The sequence below is a fragment of the Rhinolophus sinicus genome, chromosome 7 (genome assembly GCF_057876585.1).
Source record: "Rhinolophus sinicus isolate RSI-liver-muscle chromosome 7, RSI-T2T, whole genome shotgun sequence".
Taxonomy (NCBI): domain Eukaryota; kingdom Metazoa; phylum Chordata; class Mammalia; order Chiroptera; family Rhinolophidae; genus Rhinolophus; species Rhinolophus sinicus.
Genome location: NC_142507.1, coordinates 46,563,047 through 46,586,061, shown reverse-complemented (window position 1 = coordinate 46,586,061; position 23,015 = coordinate 46,563,047). Strand labels below are relative to the sequence as shown.

Genomic DNA, 23,015 nt, shown 5'->3' with positions numbered 1-23,015 from the left:
GAGTTGATTTTTAAAATATACCTGTTTTTCTTTGTCATTTACTTCCTTCTTGTATTTTTCTTCAAGGTGCTTGATTTTTTCATAATCTTCCTTTACTATAAAACCAATATACTTTAATATTTTAATATAATTGTATAACAAACAAAATTTAAAGTTTCTGGTATTTTATTTCACTTTCTTATTTATCTAGATATTAAACCCCAAAGGTTTCTAACAAACTAAAATTGCAATTTTATTGCTAACTTCAGTAAAATAGTGAACTTAAATAATATCAAAGTTACAATAACTTAAATTTCTTTAATTTTTGTAATAACATATATAAAAGTTTATTATTTATAACACACTAATCTGAAATAACAACCTTTAAATATAGTTATCTTTACATGTAATTTCACCAAGAAATATAAAAATAACACCAAATCACACTTCTAAATATTTAAATACAAACCATAATAAGTCTGATTTCAGGGAAAATGTAGCTTTGAAGCCAAAAACGTATTTTTAGCATAATTCAATACCCTGCCACATTCCACAAGATGGAGGGGCTTATAAAACCACATACAATACAAAATTTAAAATAGCTCAGACATCAAACTGAAGGTATGAAAACATTAACAGAATCTAATAAAAGTATAAACAGCAGAAGAATACTATAAAAATTAAACAGGTCCCTACATTTAAAATGCATTTCCAGTCTGGAATTCTCAGCTTGCATGTGAAGTTCCTCAAAAGCTATTATCATTTTCTGAAATATAAAGTTTAACTTTTAAGAATCATACTTAGACTTTTTAAATAAATTTCTTCACACTATAAAAATATTAATAAATTTGTTTCATATGGTCATTAGATTTAAAACCACACAATTTTGAATAATGAAAATTCTATTACTTTGAATAACTGAATTTTCTAAAAACTTATTAAAAGTGCCTATTATGTTAGCTTTTCAAACACTTAAAGGTACTGGAGACATGTTATCTATCATCTAACAGCAACAAAACAATTGTTAGTATTCTAGTCATTTACTTAATAGCCTATATCAAAATCTATAATTTTCTTTATTTTTACTTATTTAATATTTGTCTTCCCCACTAAAGCATAAACTCTCTATGAGGTCTCTTCCCACAGGAGTGTAGATTACATATGCACCATCTGGCAGCATGAGTTCATTCAACATTCAACAAGTTTTGATTTGCAAAATTGGATGAATTCATTTACATAATTAATAAATAGTTACTGAATGTCTACTGTGTGCTAGGCAATGTTTTAGGCACTTAGGATATAAGATAAAGTCTTTATCCTACTGGAACTAACTTACATTCCAGTGTAAGAATACGAATACACACACACACACACACACACACACACACACACACAAATAATTGTCATGTAGTTTTTTTTTAATTTATTAAACTTATTGGGGTAACACTGGTTAGTAAAATTATATAGGTTTCAAGTGTACAATTCTATAATACATCACCTATATATTGCATTGTGTGTTCACACCACCCAAAGTCAGTTCTCCTTCCATCACTATATATTTGGCCCCCTTTTCCCTCTTCCACCATCCCTTTACCCCCTTACCCTCTGGTAACCACTAAACTGTTGTCTGCGTCTACGATTTATTGCTTGTTTGTTCATTTGTTGCTTTCAGTTTTACGGTATATCCCACATATGAGTGAAGTCATATTTTTTAGACAGAGGGAACAATATTACATGGCCATTAAGAAAAGACGAAATACTGCCATTTGTGACATGACTTCTCTACTTTTTCTGTGTGACTTATTTCACTTAGCATGATAATCTCAAGATCCATCCATGTTGTCACAAATGGCAGTATTTCATCTTCTCTTATGGCCATGTAATATTGCTCCCTCTGTCTAAAAATTGTGTGTCCAAGATCTTAGGCAAACTCAAAAGTTTCAATGTGCTTTTTTATTACCCCACCCTTACTACGTTATCTAAAATATCTCTTTGTTCAATATTCTTTATCTCCTCATCTCATTTAACTTTTCTGAAGTGCGCTTCAGAAAAGTTAAATGCTCTTCAGAAAAGATATTTTACATAAAGTAGTAAAGGAGATAATAAAAAAGCAGAATGAAGCTTATGAATTTGGCTAAGATCTTGGAGAAACAAAATTTCTAGACAAAAGGGACAAATTCAAAGAACCAAAATCAGAAAGAGCATAGCAAGTTTGAGAAATATAAAAAAGAAAAGAGCAACTATAGCGGAGAAGGAAAGTGGAGAACAATATAGGATGGGATAAGACAGGTAAGTAGAAACCAGACACAGATTAAAATACTTTGTATGTTTTTCAAATTAATGGTTATATGTCACAGTGTGCTAGTCTTTGACAAGAGTTAATAAATATTTGATAAATTAAGTTAAATGGTGTCACTAACATGTAAATTCAAAAGCTAGTAAACAAAACATTAACACTCAGTACAGAATCTTGGTAATTTTATTGGTAATTCATATGTCAACAAATAAATAATAATCCCTTTAGCAAGAACAGTTTTCCATCTCTGTAGCTATCATTCTACTTTGCGTAAAAATGCCTCTGTTTAAAATATTCAAATTTTCATCACCACTTACCTCAATGTTATTATTTAGATCCCCATAAACTTGTCTAGTTTCTTCTCGTTCATATTCATCTATTAATATAAAATATTTCAAAATTAAATTTTAAAATAATTATGTCAACAATACCCAAAATACCTCAAAAAAACATAAAAATATTTAAAATTCTAGGTTAGTGAAGGGCATATCTTTTCAGTCTTTTAAAATAGCATCAAAAGCAGTTTCATAGTAAGGCATGATTGTACTTCATGATATCAACCTCAAAGCATGGTGCTGTTCAATTAGCTCTAATTTCCTTTTATAGAATTACTACTCATGAATTTATTCAAACTTTGAAAACTATATTTATAGTTTTAGCCTTTACCAGGAGTAGGGATTTAACAACTACTCTATAAAGTATTTTTCCCTTTGTATATATCAGATTCATGAGGTACTCATGAAAGGTAAAGCTTGCTCTTGTCTCTTGCTCTATCCCTGAGGAGGCAGAAAGGAAAAGAAGCATCAAGACAGGAAGAGCAAGGTTAAGAATAGGTGTGGCCCCAGGGAGAAATCCCTTTTGAAACCTCTATGATTTTTTTTTTTTTTTTTTTTTTTTTTTTAGGTTTTTTATGTGAGCAATGATTCCTTCTGCTATACTCCAGCCTTCTGTAAAGTCAGTAAAACTTAGTGTTGGTAGGAAGAGCTGTACGGATCAAGGTACAAGGCAGTAAAAGAAAATGTGTCAGTCCCTTTATCATTCCCCCAAATGAGGTCAGCATCACGGAAACCACATTGAATTGGAGGGTATTAGTCCCAGATTCTCAGTAACAATTTGCAAAACCAGAGAACGGCAGCTATTACAGACTCAAATGTCAATGAGGCGCCAAACAGCCAAAAAGAGGGCACATGAACTGGCTCTGGAAGAATACAAGTATCCTAACCCCTCAGAAAACCTGGAGAGCACTCTGGACTTACAGCACATGGAACAAGAGCTGAACCATTTGTATTTGAATATTAAAGGGCTGGAAAATTTAAGGAAATAGAAGCAGAACACATTAGCATTTCAATAGAAAGACAGTTCATACTTCTTACTCCATCTGTTCACTCTCATTTTCACTATCTAACACACTTAACAACAAACCTTAATTCCTCAGAAACTATTTGCACTAAAGAACTGCATTCTCTTGTCAACACCTCCACTATTCCCACCACCACCACCACCAGTACTTCTTAAATACCCTCCAGCCATTCTTTCAACAGGCAGGTACTGGGAATCAAATAAATAAGACTATAGAAAAGAAAGGAAACTGATGTAGATATATTTTGCAATTGTCAGGAGCAAGCTGCTACAGGTGGCACAGGAAAGGGATTCTGGCAGCAGTGCTCTAATGTGGTGACATAACACTGTAAAAATATAAGCCTACCTTTTTGGGTTTTTTTCTTTCTATTTATCTATCCATCAATCCATGTATCTATCTATCTATTTCCCTACCCCCTCCCCCTCCCCCTCCCCTTCCCCCTCCTCCTCCTTCTTCTCTCTGACACACACACACACACACACACACACACACACACACACACACACACACAAAACCTTACTTTGCCCCAACTGGGGCAACTATATCTTGCAGGATTCATTGCCTTAAAGAAGAGATGATTCAATCAAAAGCAAAGAAAAAGTTTCAAAAGCCCAGATTGGGGTTGGGAAAATGATCCAAGACATAAACAAGTAATAGATTTTAAAAATATATGGATCAGAACAAAGCTTCCCATCCTCTAGACCTAAGAAATATTTACTAGTTTGTGAAAAGGCCTTTAGAAGGGGAAGCTCAGAGAGCTTATTAGATTCTGGCAGATACTTAAGAAGGGGTGTCTTCTGCACTCACCAGGCTAAGCTTCAGGGTTGGGGACCACAGAGACCACAGATAGTTTGGGAAAACCAAGAGCAGAATAAGACTGCGCTTTTTTTAAATTCAGTAGGGCTCAAGGAAGATGACAAAACCTGAGAAGAAATGGCTGTGAAATATACCTAGACAGATGGGGCTTTAGAGAGCGTCACAGTTTCCCTTGTCCCAACATCCTGCACAACTAACTGAGCGTGGTGGAATAAAGCACAGTGGACCTGAATGGGCCTGAGGACAGGAATGAGGAACAAGTCAACAGTAGCTAATGTGGACCAATAACTGAATACCAATCGAAATGATGAAAGTCTCAATGGACAGATGACTGAGAAACAAACATCCCTCTCTACCACATGGTACTATATGGGTACCTCAAAATTTAGATACAACCCCAGGGAAAGGAGGAAAATTCCCAGATTTACTCAGATTAAGTTTTTCCATGCCAGCAGAAGAATCAAGGCTTTATGATTTTTAAACATGAAGATTTTTTAAAACATTTTTAAGACACAAAAATTTTGTGCATGATTGAGTTTGTTGATTAAAATTATTCAAAATTACGCATTCTACAAAATTTATCAGAGCCCCAGACAACCATGCAGAAGGGACAGAAAGAAGATTCAGCCATGATAAGATGAGTTATTCAAGGTGAAAACTTTAGAATCTGTTCAATGACCCACCATACAATTGTAAACATGAAAAAGGGATTCAACCACTGAACCAAGGGAGATAAATTAGGACCTGTCAGTTTATCACCTAGTTTTTTTTTTTATTTAGTCTGGCTAGTTCTTGACTTTTTCACTGATGTATATGGGGAGAAAGCCTACATGATGCTATGGAAAAATAATGTCAAACAAAGGAAAGGAAACAACATGAAAGATGTTCAAAAGAACAGCCTATCTCTGAAAATGAACTCTAGAGAATCCATATAGACATTTCAAAAAACTACTTGGTATTCTAAACAGAACCAAGAAAAATTGGTGTCAATGAAAGAGGGAGATACAGTCATAATGAAAGAACAGGCCACACATATAATAAGGTAAGTATTAAGATTTTTACCGTGTTTCCCCAAAAATAAGACCTAGCCGGACAATCAGCTCTAATGCGTCTTTTGGAGCAAAAATTAACATAAGACCCAGTCTTATTTGACTATAATAAGACCCAGTCTTATTTTACTATAAGACCCAGTCTTATTTTAATAAAATGAAATAAGACCCAGTCTTACAGTAAAATAAGACTGGGTCTTGTATAATATAACATAACATAACACCAGGTCTTATATTAAGTTTTGCTCCAAAAGATGCATTAGAGTTGATTGTCCAGCTAGGTCTCATTTTCGGGGAAACACGATTAAGAAATAAAAATCTAAGTGTCACATCAAAATATGCTATTTAGTTCATTTAAGAAATCACCTAAAAATGTTTAAAATATTTTTCAAACCACCATCTGATTGCTGACCTCAAGAGCCTAAAACTAAACGGAGGAAAGAACTAACAGACTTGTGTCTGTAGCCCCGGTTACTTTGGTCAGGGCAGTCAATATATACTATCCCTCTAACCCTATCCATATACTTTTGACCACTTTTTATATCTAGACAGAAAACTTAATCTTGAAAGTTAAATAAATAGGACATAGTGGAGGAACTGGTAGTGGTGCCGTACATACTAGAAAATATATATAGTTCTAAAAGCAAGTACTACAGGCAGGGACCAATAATTATTAATTAATAAACAGAGGATTAGAAAGATTACATAATTTATTCAATTATCCAAGGTCAAGCAGACAGCAACTGAAAGTCTGAATTTGAGCATAGGCTGTCTAACTCTTAATCCCAAACTCTTAAGCAGTAAGAGATGTAATATCAATTAACATTTTTAACTAAGAAACATAGCGCTATTCTAAAAAAGCAGGTAGAGAGTATTTCCCAATAGATTCTTGGCAAAAACAAACAAAACAGAGCTAGTGCCAAATTAATAACAAAGATAAAAACTACTATTTTTGAACATCGGATTTTTTTATTTTCTTCAAAATGAAAAAAATTCCTACTTTACAATTAAAATTAAAAATGCATAAAATAAAATGTGCACTTTACATAAGTATATATCATAACCTTATTATAATAAAGAATGTTTCTTTAAGAGAAATTTAAGAATTCTACTTAGATTGGAAATAAATATTGCACCGCTATTCTTAAGTTCTACGACTTCGGCATAGCCCTCCACCAGTATTTTCTACTTGAACATGACTACATACAATATTCTTGATTCAATTTCCTGGTTGTTCCAGACAAATGAGAAGGTTAGTCTCAAGATCACACTTTAACGGAAATTAACTACAAATGCCAAGTATATACCTTTGAAATATATTATCTTTCAAAAAGCATTGAGCTTTGAAAGCTCAAAAAATTGGAAACCTAGTTACTACACATATATAAAGAAATGATATATGAGGCACATATAACTTGTTTAAATAAAAACTGGTTCCAAAATGTAAAAAGACAATTTCTTCCCCTTTCAACCCCCACCATTAAAATAATAAATAATAAACTGATTTTTAAAATCACATAGAATAAGAAAGATATTTACATTTCTTTGTCTTTTCTGCAGATCTGGCACAGGTTTCTTTGAGTAAATTACATAAATGCCTTGTAGCATTATTCCTGAAACAAAGGAAAGAGTCTGCCTAAGTGTTATCTGATTACAAAGCAAAATCATACATAAAAGTTATGAATATTATTGTTACCATTTTAAAAGAAATTCTTAAACATTATATTTTGTATATATTACATATTGCTCCTAAATGACTATATGAAGAAAAAATGGGTTGACTTTACTATTAGAAAAGATGAATTAGTAGCTGCCTCTCTTCAAAAGTAAAAAGTATAACTCATTAACAAGTTTCTACCCAAGTAGCTATCAACAACCTTTTAGTAAACAGTTCCAGACGTGCCTAAGGAAAAAAATTAGAAGAGATGATTGGGCTTTTCGTTTACTAATTATCCCCAGAAACACTCTGTCTTACCTTTAGAACATAAATAGGTAATTTCTGACTACCCATTCATTATGTGAATACTAAGACCTCATCACCTCAGTAGATGCTAAAAAAGCATTTGATAAAATTCAGTACTCATTTATGATAAAACGTCGCAACAAAGTGGGTATACAGGCAATGTACCTCATAATAATAAAGGCCATATATGACCAGCCTACAGTAAACATCATACTCAAGGGGGGAAAGCTGAAAGCTTTTCCTCTAAGATCAGGAAACAAGACAAGGTGCTCACTCTTGCCACTTTAATTCGACATAGTATTGGAGATCCTAGCCAGAGGAATTAGGCAACAAAAATAAATAAAAGGCATTCAAATCGGAAAGTAAGAAGTAAAACTGTCACTATTTGCAGATGACATGATATTATATATAGAAAACCCTAAAGATTCCACCAAAAAACTGTTAAAATAAATTAATTCAGTAAAGTTGCAAGATACAAAATCAATATACAAAAATAAGTCGCATTTCTGTACATTAATAACAAGCTATTAGAAGAGAAAATTAAGAAAACAATTCCATTTACAAATGCATCAAAAAGAATAAGATACTTAGGAATAAATTTAACCAAGGAGGTAAAAAACCTATATACTGAAAACTCTAAGACACTGATTAAAGAAACTGAAGAAGACACAAATAAATGGAAAAACATTCTGTGCTCATGGATTAGAAGAATTAATATTGTTAAAATGCCCATACTACCCAAAGCAATCTAGAGGTTCAGTGCAATCCCTATCAAAATTCCAAAAGCATATTTCACAGAAATACGTAGAACAAGCCTAAAATTTGTATGGAAACACAAAAGACCCTGAATATCCAAAGCAATCCTGAGAAAGAACAAAGCTGGATGCATCACACTTCCTGACTTCAAACTATATGACAAAGTTATAGTAATCAAAACAGTATTTATTGGCATAAAAACAGACACATTAATCAATGGAATAGAATAGAGCCCAATAAGACTCGTAAACCCAAGCATATATTGTCAATTAATTGATGACAAAGGAACCAAGAATATACAGTGGAGAAAGGACAGCCTCTTCAATAAACATGACCCACTCCTTAAACTTTAGAAACCAGTCACAAGCCCAGGTTGTTACCTGTACCTCTCACCAAGTGGCTATAAATCAGAGGTTCCCACAACTTCCTTCTTGAGGTTGATTAATTTCCTAGAACAGCTCACAGAATTCAGAGAAACAATTTACTTACTAGATTACCAGTTTATTATAAAAGTATATAACTCAGAAACAGCCAGATGGAAACGATGCATAAGGCAAGGTATGGGGAAAGGATGAGGAGCTTCCATGCTCTCTCCAAGTTCACTACTCTCCCCAAATCTCCATGTGTTCACCAATCAATATACAAAAATCAGCTGCATTTCTGAACACTAATAACAAGCTATGAGAAATTAAGAAAATAATCCCATTTACAAATGCATCAAAAAGGAAGCTCTGTGAACACTGTCCTTTTAGGTTTTTATGGAAGCTTTACTACATTGGCATGATTGATTAAATCACTGGCCATCAGTGACTGATTCAACCTCCAAGTCCTCTCCCCTCCTTGGAGGGGGTAGTGGGGAGAGGGGTCACTGAAAGTTCCAAACCTCTAATTACATGGTAGATTCTCCTGGCATTCAGCACCCATCCTTAGGTGGGGTCCAAAAGTCATCTCAACAAAATAACAAGAAAAGTGACAACAAACGTTGTCACTCTCAACACATAGGAAATTCCAAGGGTATGGAGGGATGAGTCAGGATCTAAGATAGTAGTATAGGAACTCAATCACATACCCACATAAAAGTGACCAGTAAGTAACAAACACACAATAGGCACACAATATTAGAAACTTCCTCTTCTCTCTCCTGTCCCCCTAATAGCCAAACCTCATTTAGGCAGGAAAAAAATTAAGGTGTAACATTTAAATTTTATCTGGGAAGTCACAAGTTGTCCTTCAATTGGGCTAAAACAATCCACTGTAATAGCATTTTTCACTTAGAAACTTCACTAACAAAGTGATCGGCTTCTGGAACTATGTTTAGCATTATGTTTAACTTAAAGCAAGTAGTAATAAACAAATTTGGCACTCTATGTGGACCCATCCATACATTACATTCTAACTATTCAATATTTACTTGGCAGATGTATTAAATAATTACATTTTCTATTAAATTCTGCATGATATAATCTGAATGAGGTGATAAATGTATAAAATAAGGCATAGCTAAAGCCTAGAACAAAGGGAAGGAAAAGTCAAAGATGATACTAAAGTTTTAAGTGATAGTAAATGGGGGCCGGCCCAGTGGCTCAGGTGGTTGGAGCCACCGAGGTCACCAGTTCGATTCCCACATGGGCCAGTGAGATGCACCCTCTACAGCTAAGATTGTGAACAATAGCTCTCCCTGGAGCTGGGCTGCCATGAGCAGCCAGAGGTTGGCGTGAGCTGCTGTGGGCTACCGAGTGCTGCTGTGGGCTGCTGTGTGCTGCTGTGGGCTGCCATGAGTGGCCGGCAGCTGGCAAAAGCTGCCGTGAGCAGCCGACCAAAAACCAGTGACCGACTACCTGGGGGGCAAGGCTCATAATAGTAGCATGTGCCAGGGAGCTGTGTCCTACACAACTGGACTGAGAAACAACGGCTTGAACCGGAGTAGGAGGGAGGGGAGGCAGAAGACGGGGAAAAAAACAAAAAAAAGAAAGTAAATGGAGGAATCACTGGGCCACTGGCAAAAACAGGAATTTGAGAGTGAGAATTAGCTTGGAACTAAGTTGAGCCCTATTTTGCAAGTACTGCACCTAAAACAATAGTCAAACAGAAAGGTAGACAATAGATGTGGTCAGCTATAGCTATAGGATTATCAGATACCTTTTTCACACGTTATGTTATCTCCTTCTTGACATTTTTAAAATGGAGACATTATTAGTAGTCAGTGACCACAGTTTGCCAAATGCAAGAATTTGAAAAAAAGTATGTCTTCATTTTCCACAGTACCCAAGTAGAATCCCACATATAAGTTAGTACTGTGTAACAGACAATATATTTTTGGAAATTATTTTAATAATAAATTTGGAAAGAACAAATTCATTAAATTATTACTTACTCTTTTATTAAATCTTTATTTTCTTGAATTCTTTCTTCTAATTTCAAACTTACTTTTTCATTTTCAAACTAATTTACAAAACAGAAGAACAGTTCATCACATTTTGCTTAGCAAAATAAACATGAGTATAATCATTAAGCAGCATTTCTTTGCTAACATGCTACAATGGTCTATAAGAATTCTTTATAAGAACTTTTTAGTCACAGCGTATGGATTTCCGATAAGAATATCGGTCTTACTTTCATCAATCTAAAATCAAGTTTGCTGAATCATTTCCAAAAAAAAAAATCCAACAGTATTTTAATGTAGTATTATCGTCCCTAAACATTTTGAAATGATGTTGTATCTTTGTCCTAACCCAATGCTGCATTTTCTCAACGTTTTTTGTCACTATGCCATAAAATGGAAACTAAACAGTTTCAAATGTCAAGTTTTATCTATAAATATCATATTCCAATATAGTAAGTTATTTATATTAAACAAAACATCATCGATAATAAAAATGAAACTCAATAAATTAGTCATTAAATCAATCTTTATCTAAAGTAATTTATTATTTCCCTAATCACCTGCATTGTTTTGTGCAACTTGCCCTCTCTGCTCGTTCTAAAGTTGAAATGCAACTAATAATATAACTTCAAAAAACCACTGTCCTTAAAATCCACATCACAGAAACAAAATAAACACAACTTACCCTGAAATAATACTCTATTTTAAAAAGTATTATAATATTTACTATACTGCTTTTTCAATTCCAAATCTCCTCATACCTGTAGTTCCTGAATGGCTTTCCGCTGTGCTTCAATTATCTTTCGATTTTCTTGCAACTTATTTTCTTTCTGCTTCAGTTCAGATTCTACATTCACTTTCCACTTCTTGATCTTTTCAGCCTCTTTATACAGTTTTGAATATAGTCTGCTCATTGGCTCTGAATTCTATTAACAATCAAAGATTGTTAATTATTCAAAATTTTAGTATAACCAAACTACATCGGCCTATTGAAAATATCCATGAGTAATAGTATCTTGATAGTTAAGACCAAATCTCTCAATTTATACCCTAATAGCATACTGAAAGCTACACTTTTTTTTTAGACTATTAAGGCAGTACTAGCTACTTCACTAAAGTTATTGGTCACTTGACTAAATTATACCTTGCAGAATAAAATCAAATAACTTCAAAATGTACTTAATCCAGAAGTTAGAAATATTTTAGTCAATGAGTAATTCTGGCTCATTAAAAGCTAAAGTAATCTATAAGAAATCTATAAATTTTAACAATGGTCTTGAGACATTCTGTTTATATAAACAGTTTGAAGATTAACTAAATGACATGAAGCTTAAAATATGATAACAAGAAAAACAATAGTGAACACAAGATCTAACTTTCATTTAGTCTGAGGTTTTATTTGGATTTTATTTGCATTTCCTGTATTATCCATTTCCACATTATAAGGTAAATGTTGGAATTTATTTAAAAAGAAAATCACACTGATTTCAAAATATATGAATAAGTTCCATATTTTTAAATTCTGTGATACTAAAACCACAACCATACAGAAGTGTATCAGGCCACAGAATTTCTCCTCATTTTAAAGATACCTATGTGCTATTAGTAAGAATATTTTTTATAACGAAAATCAAAAATATAACATGTCCTACAAATTTCTTAGACTGTAAACAAGCCAAACAATCATACCTATACATTAATTTTAAAAAATTGTTTGTAAAATACTGGTTTGATTCTCAGCCTTTTCACATATTGCATCTATCTCTGCTCTTCCATTCTTGATTTCTGTGGTTTAAAATTAAATTGCCCCTAAAGAAGGGATGCTTTTATAACCCAGGAAAATACAGAGGCCTAGGGTTTCAGCAATTTTAAAAGAAAAACAAAGAGGAAGAAAAGGTTTTAAAGGATATAATTAAAACATTAACCAAATATTAATCCTTTTGAAGCTTCAAAAGAAAAATATATGCAAATAATAATAAATGGTACTCTAATGACTAGAAATTTCATATGGATGGGAAATCTTCTGACCTCAAAATCAGAGTCTTTTAGTCCTTCCTGGTAGTGACAACTGTCAGAATTATCAACCTAAAAACATGAATAAATGATTTCTATAAGAAAATATTTCTGATGAGTTTCAAATAATAACAATTAAATACTGAAAACTAATAATCCAACAACTAAAGAATTATTTTTCTTTTTCAAGCAAGCAATTCAACACCTGGACAGATTATATCGATACACACTTAACTAACCTGTTCAAGCATGGGCAAAATGTTAACTTTCTGTAAAGCAGGATCTGCAAGATAAAAGACAACTGGTATTAAACATATCAACATTTTATTTTTCATATTAAGGATGACATCTAGCTTTATGACAAGGCTATCAATATAGTACCTATGTTATATTTTTCAGTATCTAGCAATGGGTTATTTTTAAAATGCTCCTATGTAATGTGATATATTGCTTTTCCAGTCTCCTACCTGAATCAATGTTTTCCACATTTTTGGAGAGATTAGTCATTGCAAATGGAAAACCAAAATCATCTTCAACACTTTTGCTGAAATTCTAGAAACACAAAGAAGTTCTTAAACATACTGTCCCACTGATAACATGCAGTGTAGTATGTAATTACATATATATGTCTGATTAAAGAAGTGACTATTGTAAACCCTGTAATTTATATATAGTATTCAAAATATCAAATGCCACCTGAAACTAATATAAAATAATACTGAATGTCAACTGTAACTGAAAAAATATATATATAAAATAGCAAATGCTTTTTCTACATAAACAAAGCAAAAAATTTTTAATTAGGTATTTTCACTTACAAGATGAAACTAAACTATAAATTACGCAATACATGCATTATAAATATTCAAGAATAACATTAGTAATTTTAAGTAGTAGCATAAAGTACTAGTTTTCTTCTACTTCATTACGATTTTTCCCTTGATAAAACTGAGAATAATCTACTGAATAGCATTTTAATGTTATACTCTTGGCTAGAGACATTAGAATTTTTCTACAGCATATAAAATTTAAATATTTATTGCTTCATTCCATCTCCAATGTAAAGTTCAACATGAAAAAGTTTTTAAATAATTTAGTAGAAAAAGCTGATTTGCCTGAATAACTTGGTGTAATTCCTCCTTTCCCCTAAGAACTCTATTATACAAGTGAATTTCCCTTTTTATCCTGCTGACCGGGAAGCTCAGAGTTCAATTTTAAGCTGTCACACACTAATTTTTACCAGTGTGTCAACATTTTAGTCCCAATGTTCTTAATTTTCCTCGATCCTAATATTCTCCTAATTTATATTTTAGTACCATGTTTCCCTGAAAATAAGACCTAGCTGGACAATCAGCTCTAATGCATCTTTAGGAGCAAAAATCAATATACGACCCAGTATTACATTAATTATATTATATTATATTATATTATATTATATTATATTATATTATATTATATTATATTATATTATATTATAAAGACCCGGTCTTAAATTATAATAAAATAAGACTTGGTCTTATACTAATTTTTGCTCCAAAAGATACATTAGAGCTGATTGTCCGGCTAGGTCTTATTTTCAGGGAAACACGGTATATATGCAAAGTTCTAAAGCCAAAATGATTATTTCTTTAAATGAATGGTGCCTATGTACATTAAATATGCTCAGTATTTATTCCAAGCAATGTTATTCGAAATTCTTGGGTAAATCAGACCACACTTACTGAAAAGAAATACTTAGAAAATATCACCGGTAAGAAAGCACGTTTTGCCTCATTTACCTAAAGCTAAGAATAGTGAAATGAAGACTCAAAGGCAAATTTACCTTGAAGGAATTAGCATCTCCTCCCAAGGTCTGAGGTTTCACTGCGGACACTTGACTGCTGCTTAATCGCGGTGGTACAAACAATTTAAAGGGCTTCTGCTTTTCCATTTTCTCTCTTCCAGATGTGAGGACCTATTGCTCCAAAGGGGCAAAAAAAGTGTTTCACGTGTTTCATTAATACACTGTTTTTTGTTTTGTTTTTTAAGAGGTGATGTTTGTATACTCAGTAACCATCTAAAGGAATGCATGGAACCTTTGCTATCATGTACGCCTACAGCGTCGCTTGTCGCTCGGGTGGCCCAAGTAACAACACCCCCACTTGCCTGTTTGTTCCCACCATCCCCCCCCACCATCCCCCCACCATCCCCCCATCTTCCCCCCCACCTTCCCCCCCCATCCCCCCATCCCCCCCGCCATCCCCCCATGCCCCCCATCCCCCCATCCCCCCACCTTCCCCCCCGCCTTCCCCCCGCCATCCCCCCCATCCCCCCCACCATCCCCCCTACCATCGCCCCACCATCGGCCCCCCATCCCCCCCATTCCCCCCCATCCCCCCCCCCCCCGCCCCACCACCACCAATGGCCGCGCTAGTGACGTCGGTCCGTAAGAACCTCGAACAAGCGATTCCACCGGGACCTTCTGGCAAGAAAGCCCGCTTCCTTGTTCACCAGCCCCATTAAATTGCACCGCCTCACCAGGGGGAACTGTTTTCGGTTCTCAGAAGACCACCGAGAAGGCACCGGAGGCTGCTGCCCGAGGGGGGGCGGCGCCATTTCAAAACGGCCCCACCCCGGTTCCGTTCTCCAGAAAGGAATTCGGACCACCTGCCCTCACCTTTCAAGTCCTCGAGAACCGCCACCTGCCGTCTATGAGGGCAGCAGAAAGAACCAACGAGAGCTTCGACCTCCGAACTTCAGAAAAGGCGGGAAGTCGCTCCACGTCCGCAGCCCGCAGGGAGGGGTGCGGCGGGCGGCGGCTCGACGGCTAAATAACGGTCAGTAACTGTCAGTCATCCGCGTCCACGTGCCAGGCTCAGCTCGTCTGGTCTCGCGAGAGTTCGCTTTAGGTCTGAAACAATTCCTTCCCCCATTCTGTTGATCCTTCGTGTTGACGTTGTTTAAGTTTCTGTGGTTGCCAAAGAATCCAAGGAAAACCCTCAGATGCTATGATAGATTGGAGCTGAGAGTGGAAAATCCATTTCTGTCCTCCAAAAGCTCCTCCAAGAGCTCACAGTCTTCAGGAGGAAACATGTGCAAACAAACAGTCATAGCCAGGTGCAATCATTTAAAAGTGGTAGTTTTTTTAAAGAGAAGAGTCAGTAGGACATAGGGAAAGTGGCCCTCCCAGTGGCTTAGGGGGTCAGGAGAGGCTTCAGCTTCTGGTGCTACTGCTTCAGCTGAGACTAAATGGGTGAAGAGAGAGAGAGTTGGCTAGATCGTGAGTGGGGGAAAGAGTATTCCTGGCAGAGGGAAGGCAGGCAAAGGCTCTGGAATTGTGAGAGAGATGCCAACAAGAGTGAAGGGGGTCCAAGAAGTGCAGGGATGGTTGTGAGGACAAAGTGGGAAAGTGGCAAGGGATGAGTACTAGAGATTTAAGAAAGCAGGTATGAAGACTTTGCCAAAGCTTTTGGGTTTTACCCTTTATGGATGGGAATCTTGAAGAATTTTGAGCAGAAAGAGAGGCATGATCACGTGCAGAATAAAAGTTGTAGTATGAAAATGGTGTAAGCTTGAGACTGGAGTTGGGAAGAGTTTTAGTAGCCTGGGTAAGGTATAAGGACCTAAGCTATGACAGTGGCAGTGGAGATAAAGAAAAGGTGTCAAATATAAAAGATATTTAGGAAGTAAAGTTAATGGATTTGATGGCTTCTTCATAGTGAGTAGCAAAAGAGAAAAAAATTTAAGATGACTGCCTGGTTTCAGGCTCGGGAGACTAGATACCATAAACATTGTGCTAAGTACCTATTTGAGCAATAAGATAATATTTGAACATACTGACTGTGTTTTATAACTTTCTCCATGTACTATAATTGATGCTTTTGTAAAGTACTTGAGTAATCTTTTTCAATAACCCATTTTGTTTTTTAAACATCTAATCTATCAGAAATACTAGTTTCTGTTAAAATTACAAAATTTTTGATCTGGAAAGGATGATCCAGTGTAACACTTTCATTTTACATTTTAAGAAAACTGAGTCTAGGTACCCTAAAAAAGATAAAATACTCCCTACAAGAAATGATACCAAGAATATGCACAAGATACCCACTGGGGGCAATAATTGATACATTTAATTAAGATATTTTTAAGTTGAGGGTATAAATTCAATATTCCAATTTTTGTTTTCTTTGCAACAGTAAAAAAAATCAATTATGGTCTTTTTTTTTCTTTATTGAAAACCAAAATGCTACTCCTGGCATTAAATTAACTTAATTCACAATATTTTATTTACTTTGCGCCAAGTCTTTCGAAACAATAATGCCACCATAGAATTTCTCACTTTCATGTATTTCACATGAAATTTATTTTTAATATATAACCATCCTATCCTTATAAGGACAAAAATATTTGTGGAGAGATTTTAAGACCTTTATTTAAAGATATTAAGAAAAGGTAAGACTGAGCAAAGCTTTGTTTCTCTTTAATAATTCATAAAATTCTATAACTAAGAAATAGGTTTAAAAATATTAGTTCCTTATCCATCAATCTGGCCTTAATTAATGAGATTCACGAACTGCCTTTATTCAAATTACATTGTCTTCGCTAGATAGCCTGTCTCATGTCTATAATAAATCTATATATTTTCATTCAATTTTCTACTAAATGAAATAAGAAGAGTTTCTTCAGGTAAGAACTCCATTTAGCATTATTCCCTTTGGAAGGAACCATGCAGTGACAACAATCATTGCTTCTTTTGAGTAGAATCTTGGTAAGAATCTTAGATGTCCCTCAAGTGATGCTCTTATATGCCATAAAATTTGATGAGCCCTGATGATGTCCATTTTATGGTGATATATTGGTAACATAGCAATGCTACTCATGTTTTTCAAATCAGTCATCCTATAATAGTAGAGTAAACAATCTAGATTTAGGACTTTTAAGACAAACCACAACATTCTAAAATTTCAGCAATGTGAATACAAATACCATTTCTCAGAGAGCAAACTAGCCAATTTGGGATCCTTTGTTTTCCAAATGCTAAGGATTTCTGCATGGTTGTGACTCAGTGTCCTCAGTTCTGTAAGCCTCCCTATGAGACGAGCAAAATGCTGTAGGTCTTCTGGGTGATAAATTTTTGAATATTTGTACAAAATTTGTAAGATTGGTTCTTGTAAATTTTCCACATGTTGCTTATTTTTAAGGCTTGGACGATCTGAAAAACATTATCATATATATTTTAATGAATACTGGAAAATGGTAGAACATAATGAATTAATTTAAAATAATACAGTTTTTAAATAATACAAATAGCAGCTATTTACTGAATCATTAATATATGCCAGATATTATGCTAAGTAACTTGCATCTATGCATTATCTTATTTTATCTTCATAATACTCTATGAAGAGTAGTTCTTGATTAGGCAGCATTCATTCGTCTACTCATTATGCTGGAGAGATACAGCAGAGCGCATAATAGACAAAATTTCCTGCCCTCATTGAATTTATATTCTGGGTCTGGGGGGAGTAGGGGAGGCAAGAGACATACACACATTTTTTTAAGTAAAAATATGACAGTGATAAGTGTTACAGAGAAAAATAAATGGGGAAGGGAATAAGAATTTGGGGTGGAGGGTCAGTAGCTATTTTTAAAAGGGTGATCAAAAATAAATGATATTTAGCAGAGATCTACAATGGTAAAGGAGGGAGCCATGTAGCTAGTATCTAGGAAAAGTGCTCTCCAAGTAGAAGATTTGTCGAGTACAGTAGAACCTGTGACAGGAGCCTGCTTGAAATTTTCAAGGAACCATATGCATCTAAAGCAGTGTGGCTGTGGTGGTATAAGCAAAAGGGATAGTAGTAGGCAATGATGGAAAGAACTTTGGCTTTAATCTGTGTAAGACAGGAGGCCATCGAAGGGTTAAGAGCAGAAGAATGACAAGATCTGGCTTATGTTTTCAAAGAATCACTGGCTACTGTATAGCAAATAGAACCTAGGGATGCAAAGGTAGAAACAGGAAAGCGAGTTAGGTAGGAGTTCTCTTTAGGGTAGTAGGGACAGAGACAGTAAAAAGTGGTTGAGTTCTTGATATATTTGAGGCTTGAGCCAACAGGATTGGTTGCTTATTTGATATGAATATAAGAAAAAGAAGTTAAAGGGTGACTTCAAGAATTTTGGCTTAAGCAATTTGAAGGATGAACTTGCCGTTTAGTAGATTTGAGAAAGAATATAGGACGATCAGAGATCGGTTTACCTTTCTTTGGACACATTAAATTTGATATGCCTACTAGACAACCAAGCTGAAATCTTAAATAGGCTATTCAATGGAGTTTAGGGGAGGAGTCCAGGTTGGTATATAAATCTGGGAGTTATCAGCATTTAGATACATGAGATAGGATGAAGTTTCAAAGGAAGTGAGTTTAGAAGAAAAGAGAACTGAGCCCTAGGGCACTCTAACATTTATCAGTGTGGGAGTTGAGGAGGAATTAACAAAGGAGATAGAGCAGGTAAAATCATGAGAGTGTGATGCCCCGGAAATCAAGGGGAGCGGGGAGCATGACTAGGAGGTCCTGATCAACTGAAGCCAAGTGATGAAGTGTTCTAAGAGAGAGGGAGTGATTGGCTCTGTCAAATGTAGCTGATTGGTCAAGTAAGGTGAGGACTAAGAATGACCACTGGAATCGCAATGCGAAATTACTGAATATTTTGACAAGCAGAATGGAAAGGAGAGGACAAAATCTGAAGTATTGGGTTCAGGAGTGAATGGGAAGAGAGAAATAGAAATGACGGCAGGAGTGTAGACAACTCTAAAACGAAATTTTATTTTTCTGTACTGTAGAACAAAGAAATGGGAGAATAAGCTGGAAGAGGGAGATGAGGTCAAGAAGGCCTTTTTTTAAGAGGCAAGAAATTACAGCATGTTTGTAAGCTGACGGGAATGTTCTTAAAGAGAAGGCAATTTTGATGGAACAAAATTGGTACATTTGGCATCAACAAATAATATAATGACCACAAACTTCATGATGTCATTGCCAAACTTAATCCATATTTTTACTGCTGAATGGTTTTTACCTGAAAAAAACACAGTTGTTGCTGCAAGCACAGCATATTCAGTGTCGGTAATATTAAGCTCACTCATTCTTCTGTAGAAGTAAAGCAGTGTGCTAATAAATTCTTCAGAAATACCTAAAAAATTAACATCAAATGTATTTTCATCAGAACATAATGCAGAAACAAATGTATTGCCATTATCAGTTCTTTCTCAAAGAAGTATAAGAAAATGAAACATTATATCTAACCAATTTTTTCCATCTAATTAATGTTTTGTATTGGATGTTATTAATACATTACCAGTCAGCATAGTAGGACAGTCTCCATTGCCAAATGTTTCCATAGAATAAATAACACTTCCATTACCACTTTGATTGTGACAAGTCAGTGAATGATATGAATGATTTAATATTCTCATAGTAGTACCTAGTAAGAGGAAAAAACATAAATTCTGATTTTTTTAAAATCCTTACACAGATAGTAAATTTAATCTTTCTAATCTCTGTTAGCCAGGAAATATTTCCAATGGAAGGTAGCTTTATAATTTTTATTACCAAAACATGAAGCTAGATTAGTAGTTCATATTTTATATAAGGAGTGTAGACCCTCCAAAAATCTGTTTTCCATGATGATATATAATAAAGAATGGCTTTCTTTAAAAGGAAAGCAAAAGCTAGGTCAATGAATTGGAAAACTGTAAACAGTTATAATGTACTTATTCCTTCACTAACTAGTAAAATTAAAATATAATAAGAAAAAATAGCTCAATGTTATATAATTTGTTTCTAAACGTAATAGTACTTATGAACATTAGGACTGAGTTAATTGGCCTTTTTTACTTTCAGAAGCTGGTGAAAGACATTTGTTCTGATTGTAAAGTTGGGCCCCATGAAGGAACATCACTTCAGTTCTTGATCCCGTCCATAATGCAGTCTGATCCTCATTGGTCAAATTTTCAAATCCTTTAAGAAAAGATCACATAATTGATTCCACATGGCAATATTTTGGGGCACTTTCATCAGAACTGGATAATAATACTTTCCTATGGCAAGAGCAAGTTAAACATAGCTTAGCTTTGAAGAATTTATTTCTATAGTGAGTTATCTGTACATGTAAATATAAATAAATAGCTAAGTTTCAGGCAGCAGTGGCTTGATTTTTTTGTGATGTATAGGGAATTTTGTTTGTTTCATGTTTTATCTAAAAAACAAAAGCAATTTATTTTCCAAAAGTAAAAATAAAATAAAACATGCAACCAATCATATTGATTGTCTTAAGTCTAAGTATTTGAAGTCACTTGAATAATATTTTCAACTATTTCTATTTTTACCCACCTGATTGATGAAAGCAGACAAAATAAACATGTTTTTGCATTTAGAAGCAGTTTAGGTGGTAAAATAGAGATTCTGATTTTCCTAAAATGTCCCCTTCCTTTAAAACAACAAACTTTTTGAAAATTAAGTGTTACTTTTTTTCCAAAAGTAAAGTGATTACCTGGGAGTCCCTTGGTAAAATCCATTAACCCCTGTATATGTAGAACTACTATCTCTGAGAGTCGCAAAAAGCTCAGTTCAGGATTTGCATAGTCCTGCAGCTAACCAACAAAAAAGAAATAAGACTAATAAAAATTTTACTTTCTTTCAAATGTTTATGCTCTTATTTTCTAACATAATTATCAATTATTTCTTGCCAGTAATGTACACATACAAATGTCTTTGTTTCCTCTAATTGAGTTTTATATTTTTGATGAGCAGCCACAATGTTATTAATGAGCTGATGTTCCTCTTGAGTCAGTTCCATGCTCTCCTGAATCTATAAGAAAACATAGGAGGAAAAGTATAATGCATACTTATTAAACAAGAGATCATAATTAAGGAAACAAAAACCTCATAAAAAGAGTCTTACCACTTTTCCAGATCTAGTGGTGGACGATACAAGCTTGTTATCTACTCCTTCCTCTTCCACTTTGATGTTAGAGTGAAAACTGTTCTGCTTCAAGTTCTTTCGAAGTCTCTTTGATTTGCATTGGATTTCTGTGAGCAAACCTGTGATATTACAAAACCCATACAAAGTGTTTTGGGTACAGCAAAGAACATGATTGAATTGGTGAAAATTGTCTTATGCTTATATGATCATAGACTTGTCTTTTTACAAAGAACATTTTTTGGCCAGCATGTACACAGCAATTAAATAAACTACATTACTTGCTCCTTTTCGTTGCACAACACCTGTCTACTTAAAAGTACATAGTCATCCTATACATAAATTAAATATTAATTTTGCATCTCCAAGTTATAAATTTAGACATTTTTATGTAAGAGAAATTTCCACATTAATTTTATCTTGGAAGCAACATAGAATGTCAATTGGTACAGCAGTTGAACTATTTCATCTATGGGTTTTTATTCTTGGTTAGCCAAGAGACTATCTTGTGATTTTTTTTTTGAAATGAGCTATGTCAATTTTTTCTTTTCAAGACAAGACAATGGTATTTTGTTATAGCAGCCCTAGTAGACTAAGACAGGAATAGAGTAAAGGATTCAGTCTGGTTGAACAGGATAACCTTAACATCTACTCCAACTGGGGAATTTTAAATAATAGGAATCCATTTGGTGAAGAACTTTGACTAGAGTTTGATTATAAGGAGTGTAGTATAAACAGAATATTGCATTGGTGTTTATTGAATAAGTGTATAACTTAATAAAAATGGAAGATTATTATTATAGAAGTTGAAGGCATATTGAACTAAAAATAAACAATGGAGAAATGGCCATGGAACTAATAATACAAGTGTAAAAGAATACGAGTTTGCATAAGGCTAGGTTACCATGACAAGAAAACATTACTAATACTCTACTAAAGAAAAATGAGGTTTAAACTTACCGTGAGATTTTGAGACCTGGGGAATAGGAGGAATTCAGGAAATAATGTCAAAATCTTTGTACTACTACTGTGAGGATCAAATGATATCATGTAATTTATTAAGCTAAAAACACAGTGAACGTAGAAGGAACTCTAAAAACTTAGGTACTCTTCTGCCTGTTGAGTTGGGTTTTGACATCTACGTGTTGTCATTAGTGGGCTCTACATACCAGGTATCATGTAGGCTTTTAAAGATCGATATAAGACCGAAGAGGGGGAACTACTTAATTAAAATTCTGCTCTTATATGAAAATACAAGGATTTCCAATTAAAAAGAAAATACGATTATGGAAATAATTACCTACATTGGTAACTGACTATCCTAACTTAGAAGTTGCTATAGAAATAGCAGACAAATATGACTTCAAAATGACAACTTGAAGACTGTATTAAGTTCTCAGTAAGGTAAGAAAAACTAAAATCTCCCTCAAAAAAACAAACAAACAAAA

General features: G+C 34.3%; 2 protein-coding genes across 6 annotated transcripts in view; both read right to left on the bottom strand.

Moving 5' to 3' along the window:
- SYCP1 (synaptonemal complex protein 1) overlaps window positions 1-14,560 on the bottom strand; it is an 81,188-nt gene extending 66,628 nt beyond the window's left edge. The window contains exons 1-10 of the mRNA XM_019730552.3: window positions 14,438-14,560; window positions 13,083-13,167; window positions 12,855-12,898; window positions 12,631-12,687; window positions 11,364-11,528; window positions 10,594-10,661; window positions 7,040-7,113; window positions 2,593-2,651; window positions 676-745; window positions 22-95 (exon numbers count right to left, since the gene is read on the bottom strand). Coding sequence (XP_019586111.3) covers window positions 22-95; window positions 676-745; window positions 2,593-2,651; window positions 7,040-7,113; window positions 10,594-10,661; window positions 11,364-11,528; window positions 12,631-12,687; window positions 12,855-12,898; window positions 13,083-13,167; window positions 14,438-14,545 — 804 coding nt within the window. The 5' untranslated portion in view covers window positions 14,546-14,560. The remainder of the gene's footprint in view (window positions 1-21; window positions 96-675; window positions 746-2,592; window positions 2,652-7,039; window positions 7,114-10,593; window positions 10,662-11,363; window positions 11,529-12,630; window positions 12,688-12,854; window positions 12,899-13,082; window positions 13,168-14,437) is intronic.
- Window positions 14,561-15,026: 466 nt separating this feature from the next.
- LOC109446690 (bile acid receptor-like) overlaps window positions 15,027-23,015 on the bottom strand; it is a 57,735-nt gene continuing 49,746 nt past the window's right edge. For 4 of the 5 annotated variants that reach the window (XM_074319063.2, XM_074319064.2, XM_088799512.1 and 1 more), the window contains 7 exons: window positions 21,550-21,689; window positions 21,352-21,456; window positions 21,139-21,238; window positions 20,484-20,606; window positions 19,945-20,070; window positions 19,666-19,779; window positions 16,751-17,806 (listed from right to left, as the gene is read on the bottom strand). In XM_074319063.2, the coding sequence (XP_074175164.2) occupies window positions 17,559-17,806; window positions 19,666-19,779; window positions 19,945-20,070; window positions 20,484-20,606; window positions 21,139-21,238; window positions 21,352-21,456; window positions 21,550-21,689 (956 nt within the window). In that variant the 3' untranslated portion in view covers window positions 16,751-17,558. Of the gene's footprint in view, window positions 15,563-16,750; window positions 17,807-19,665; window positions 19,780-19,944; window positions 20,071-20,483; window positions 20,607-21,138; window positions 21,239-21,351; window positions 21,457-21,549; window positions 21,690-23,015 lie in introns of those variants that run through there. The other variant, XM_088799513.1, reaches the window with a different exon arrangement.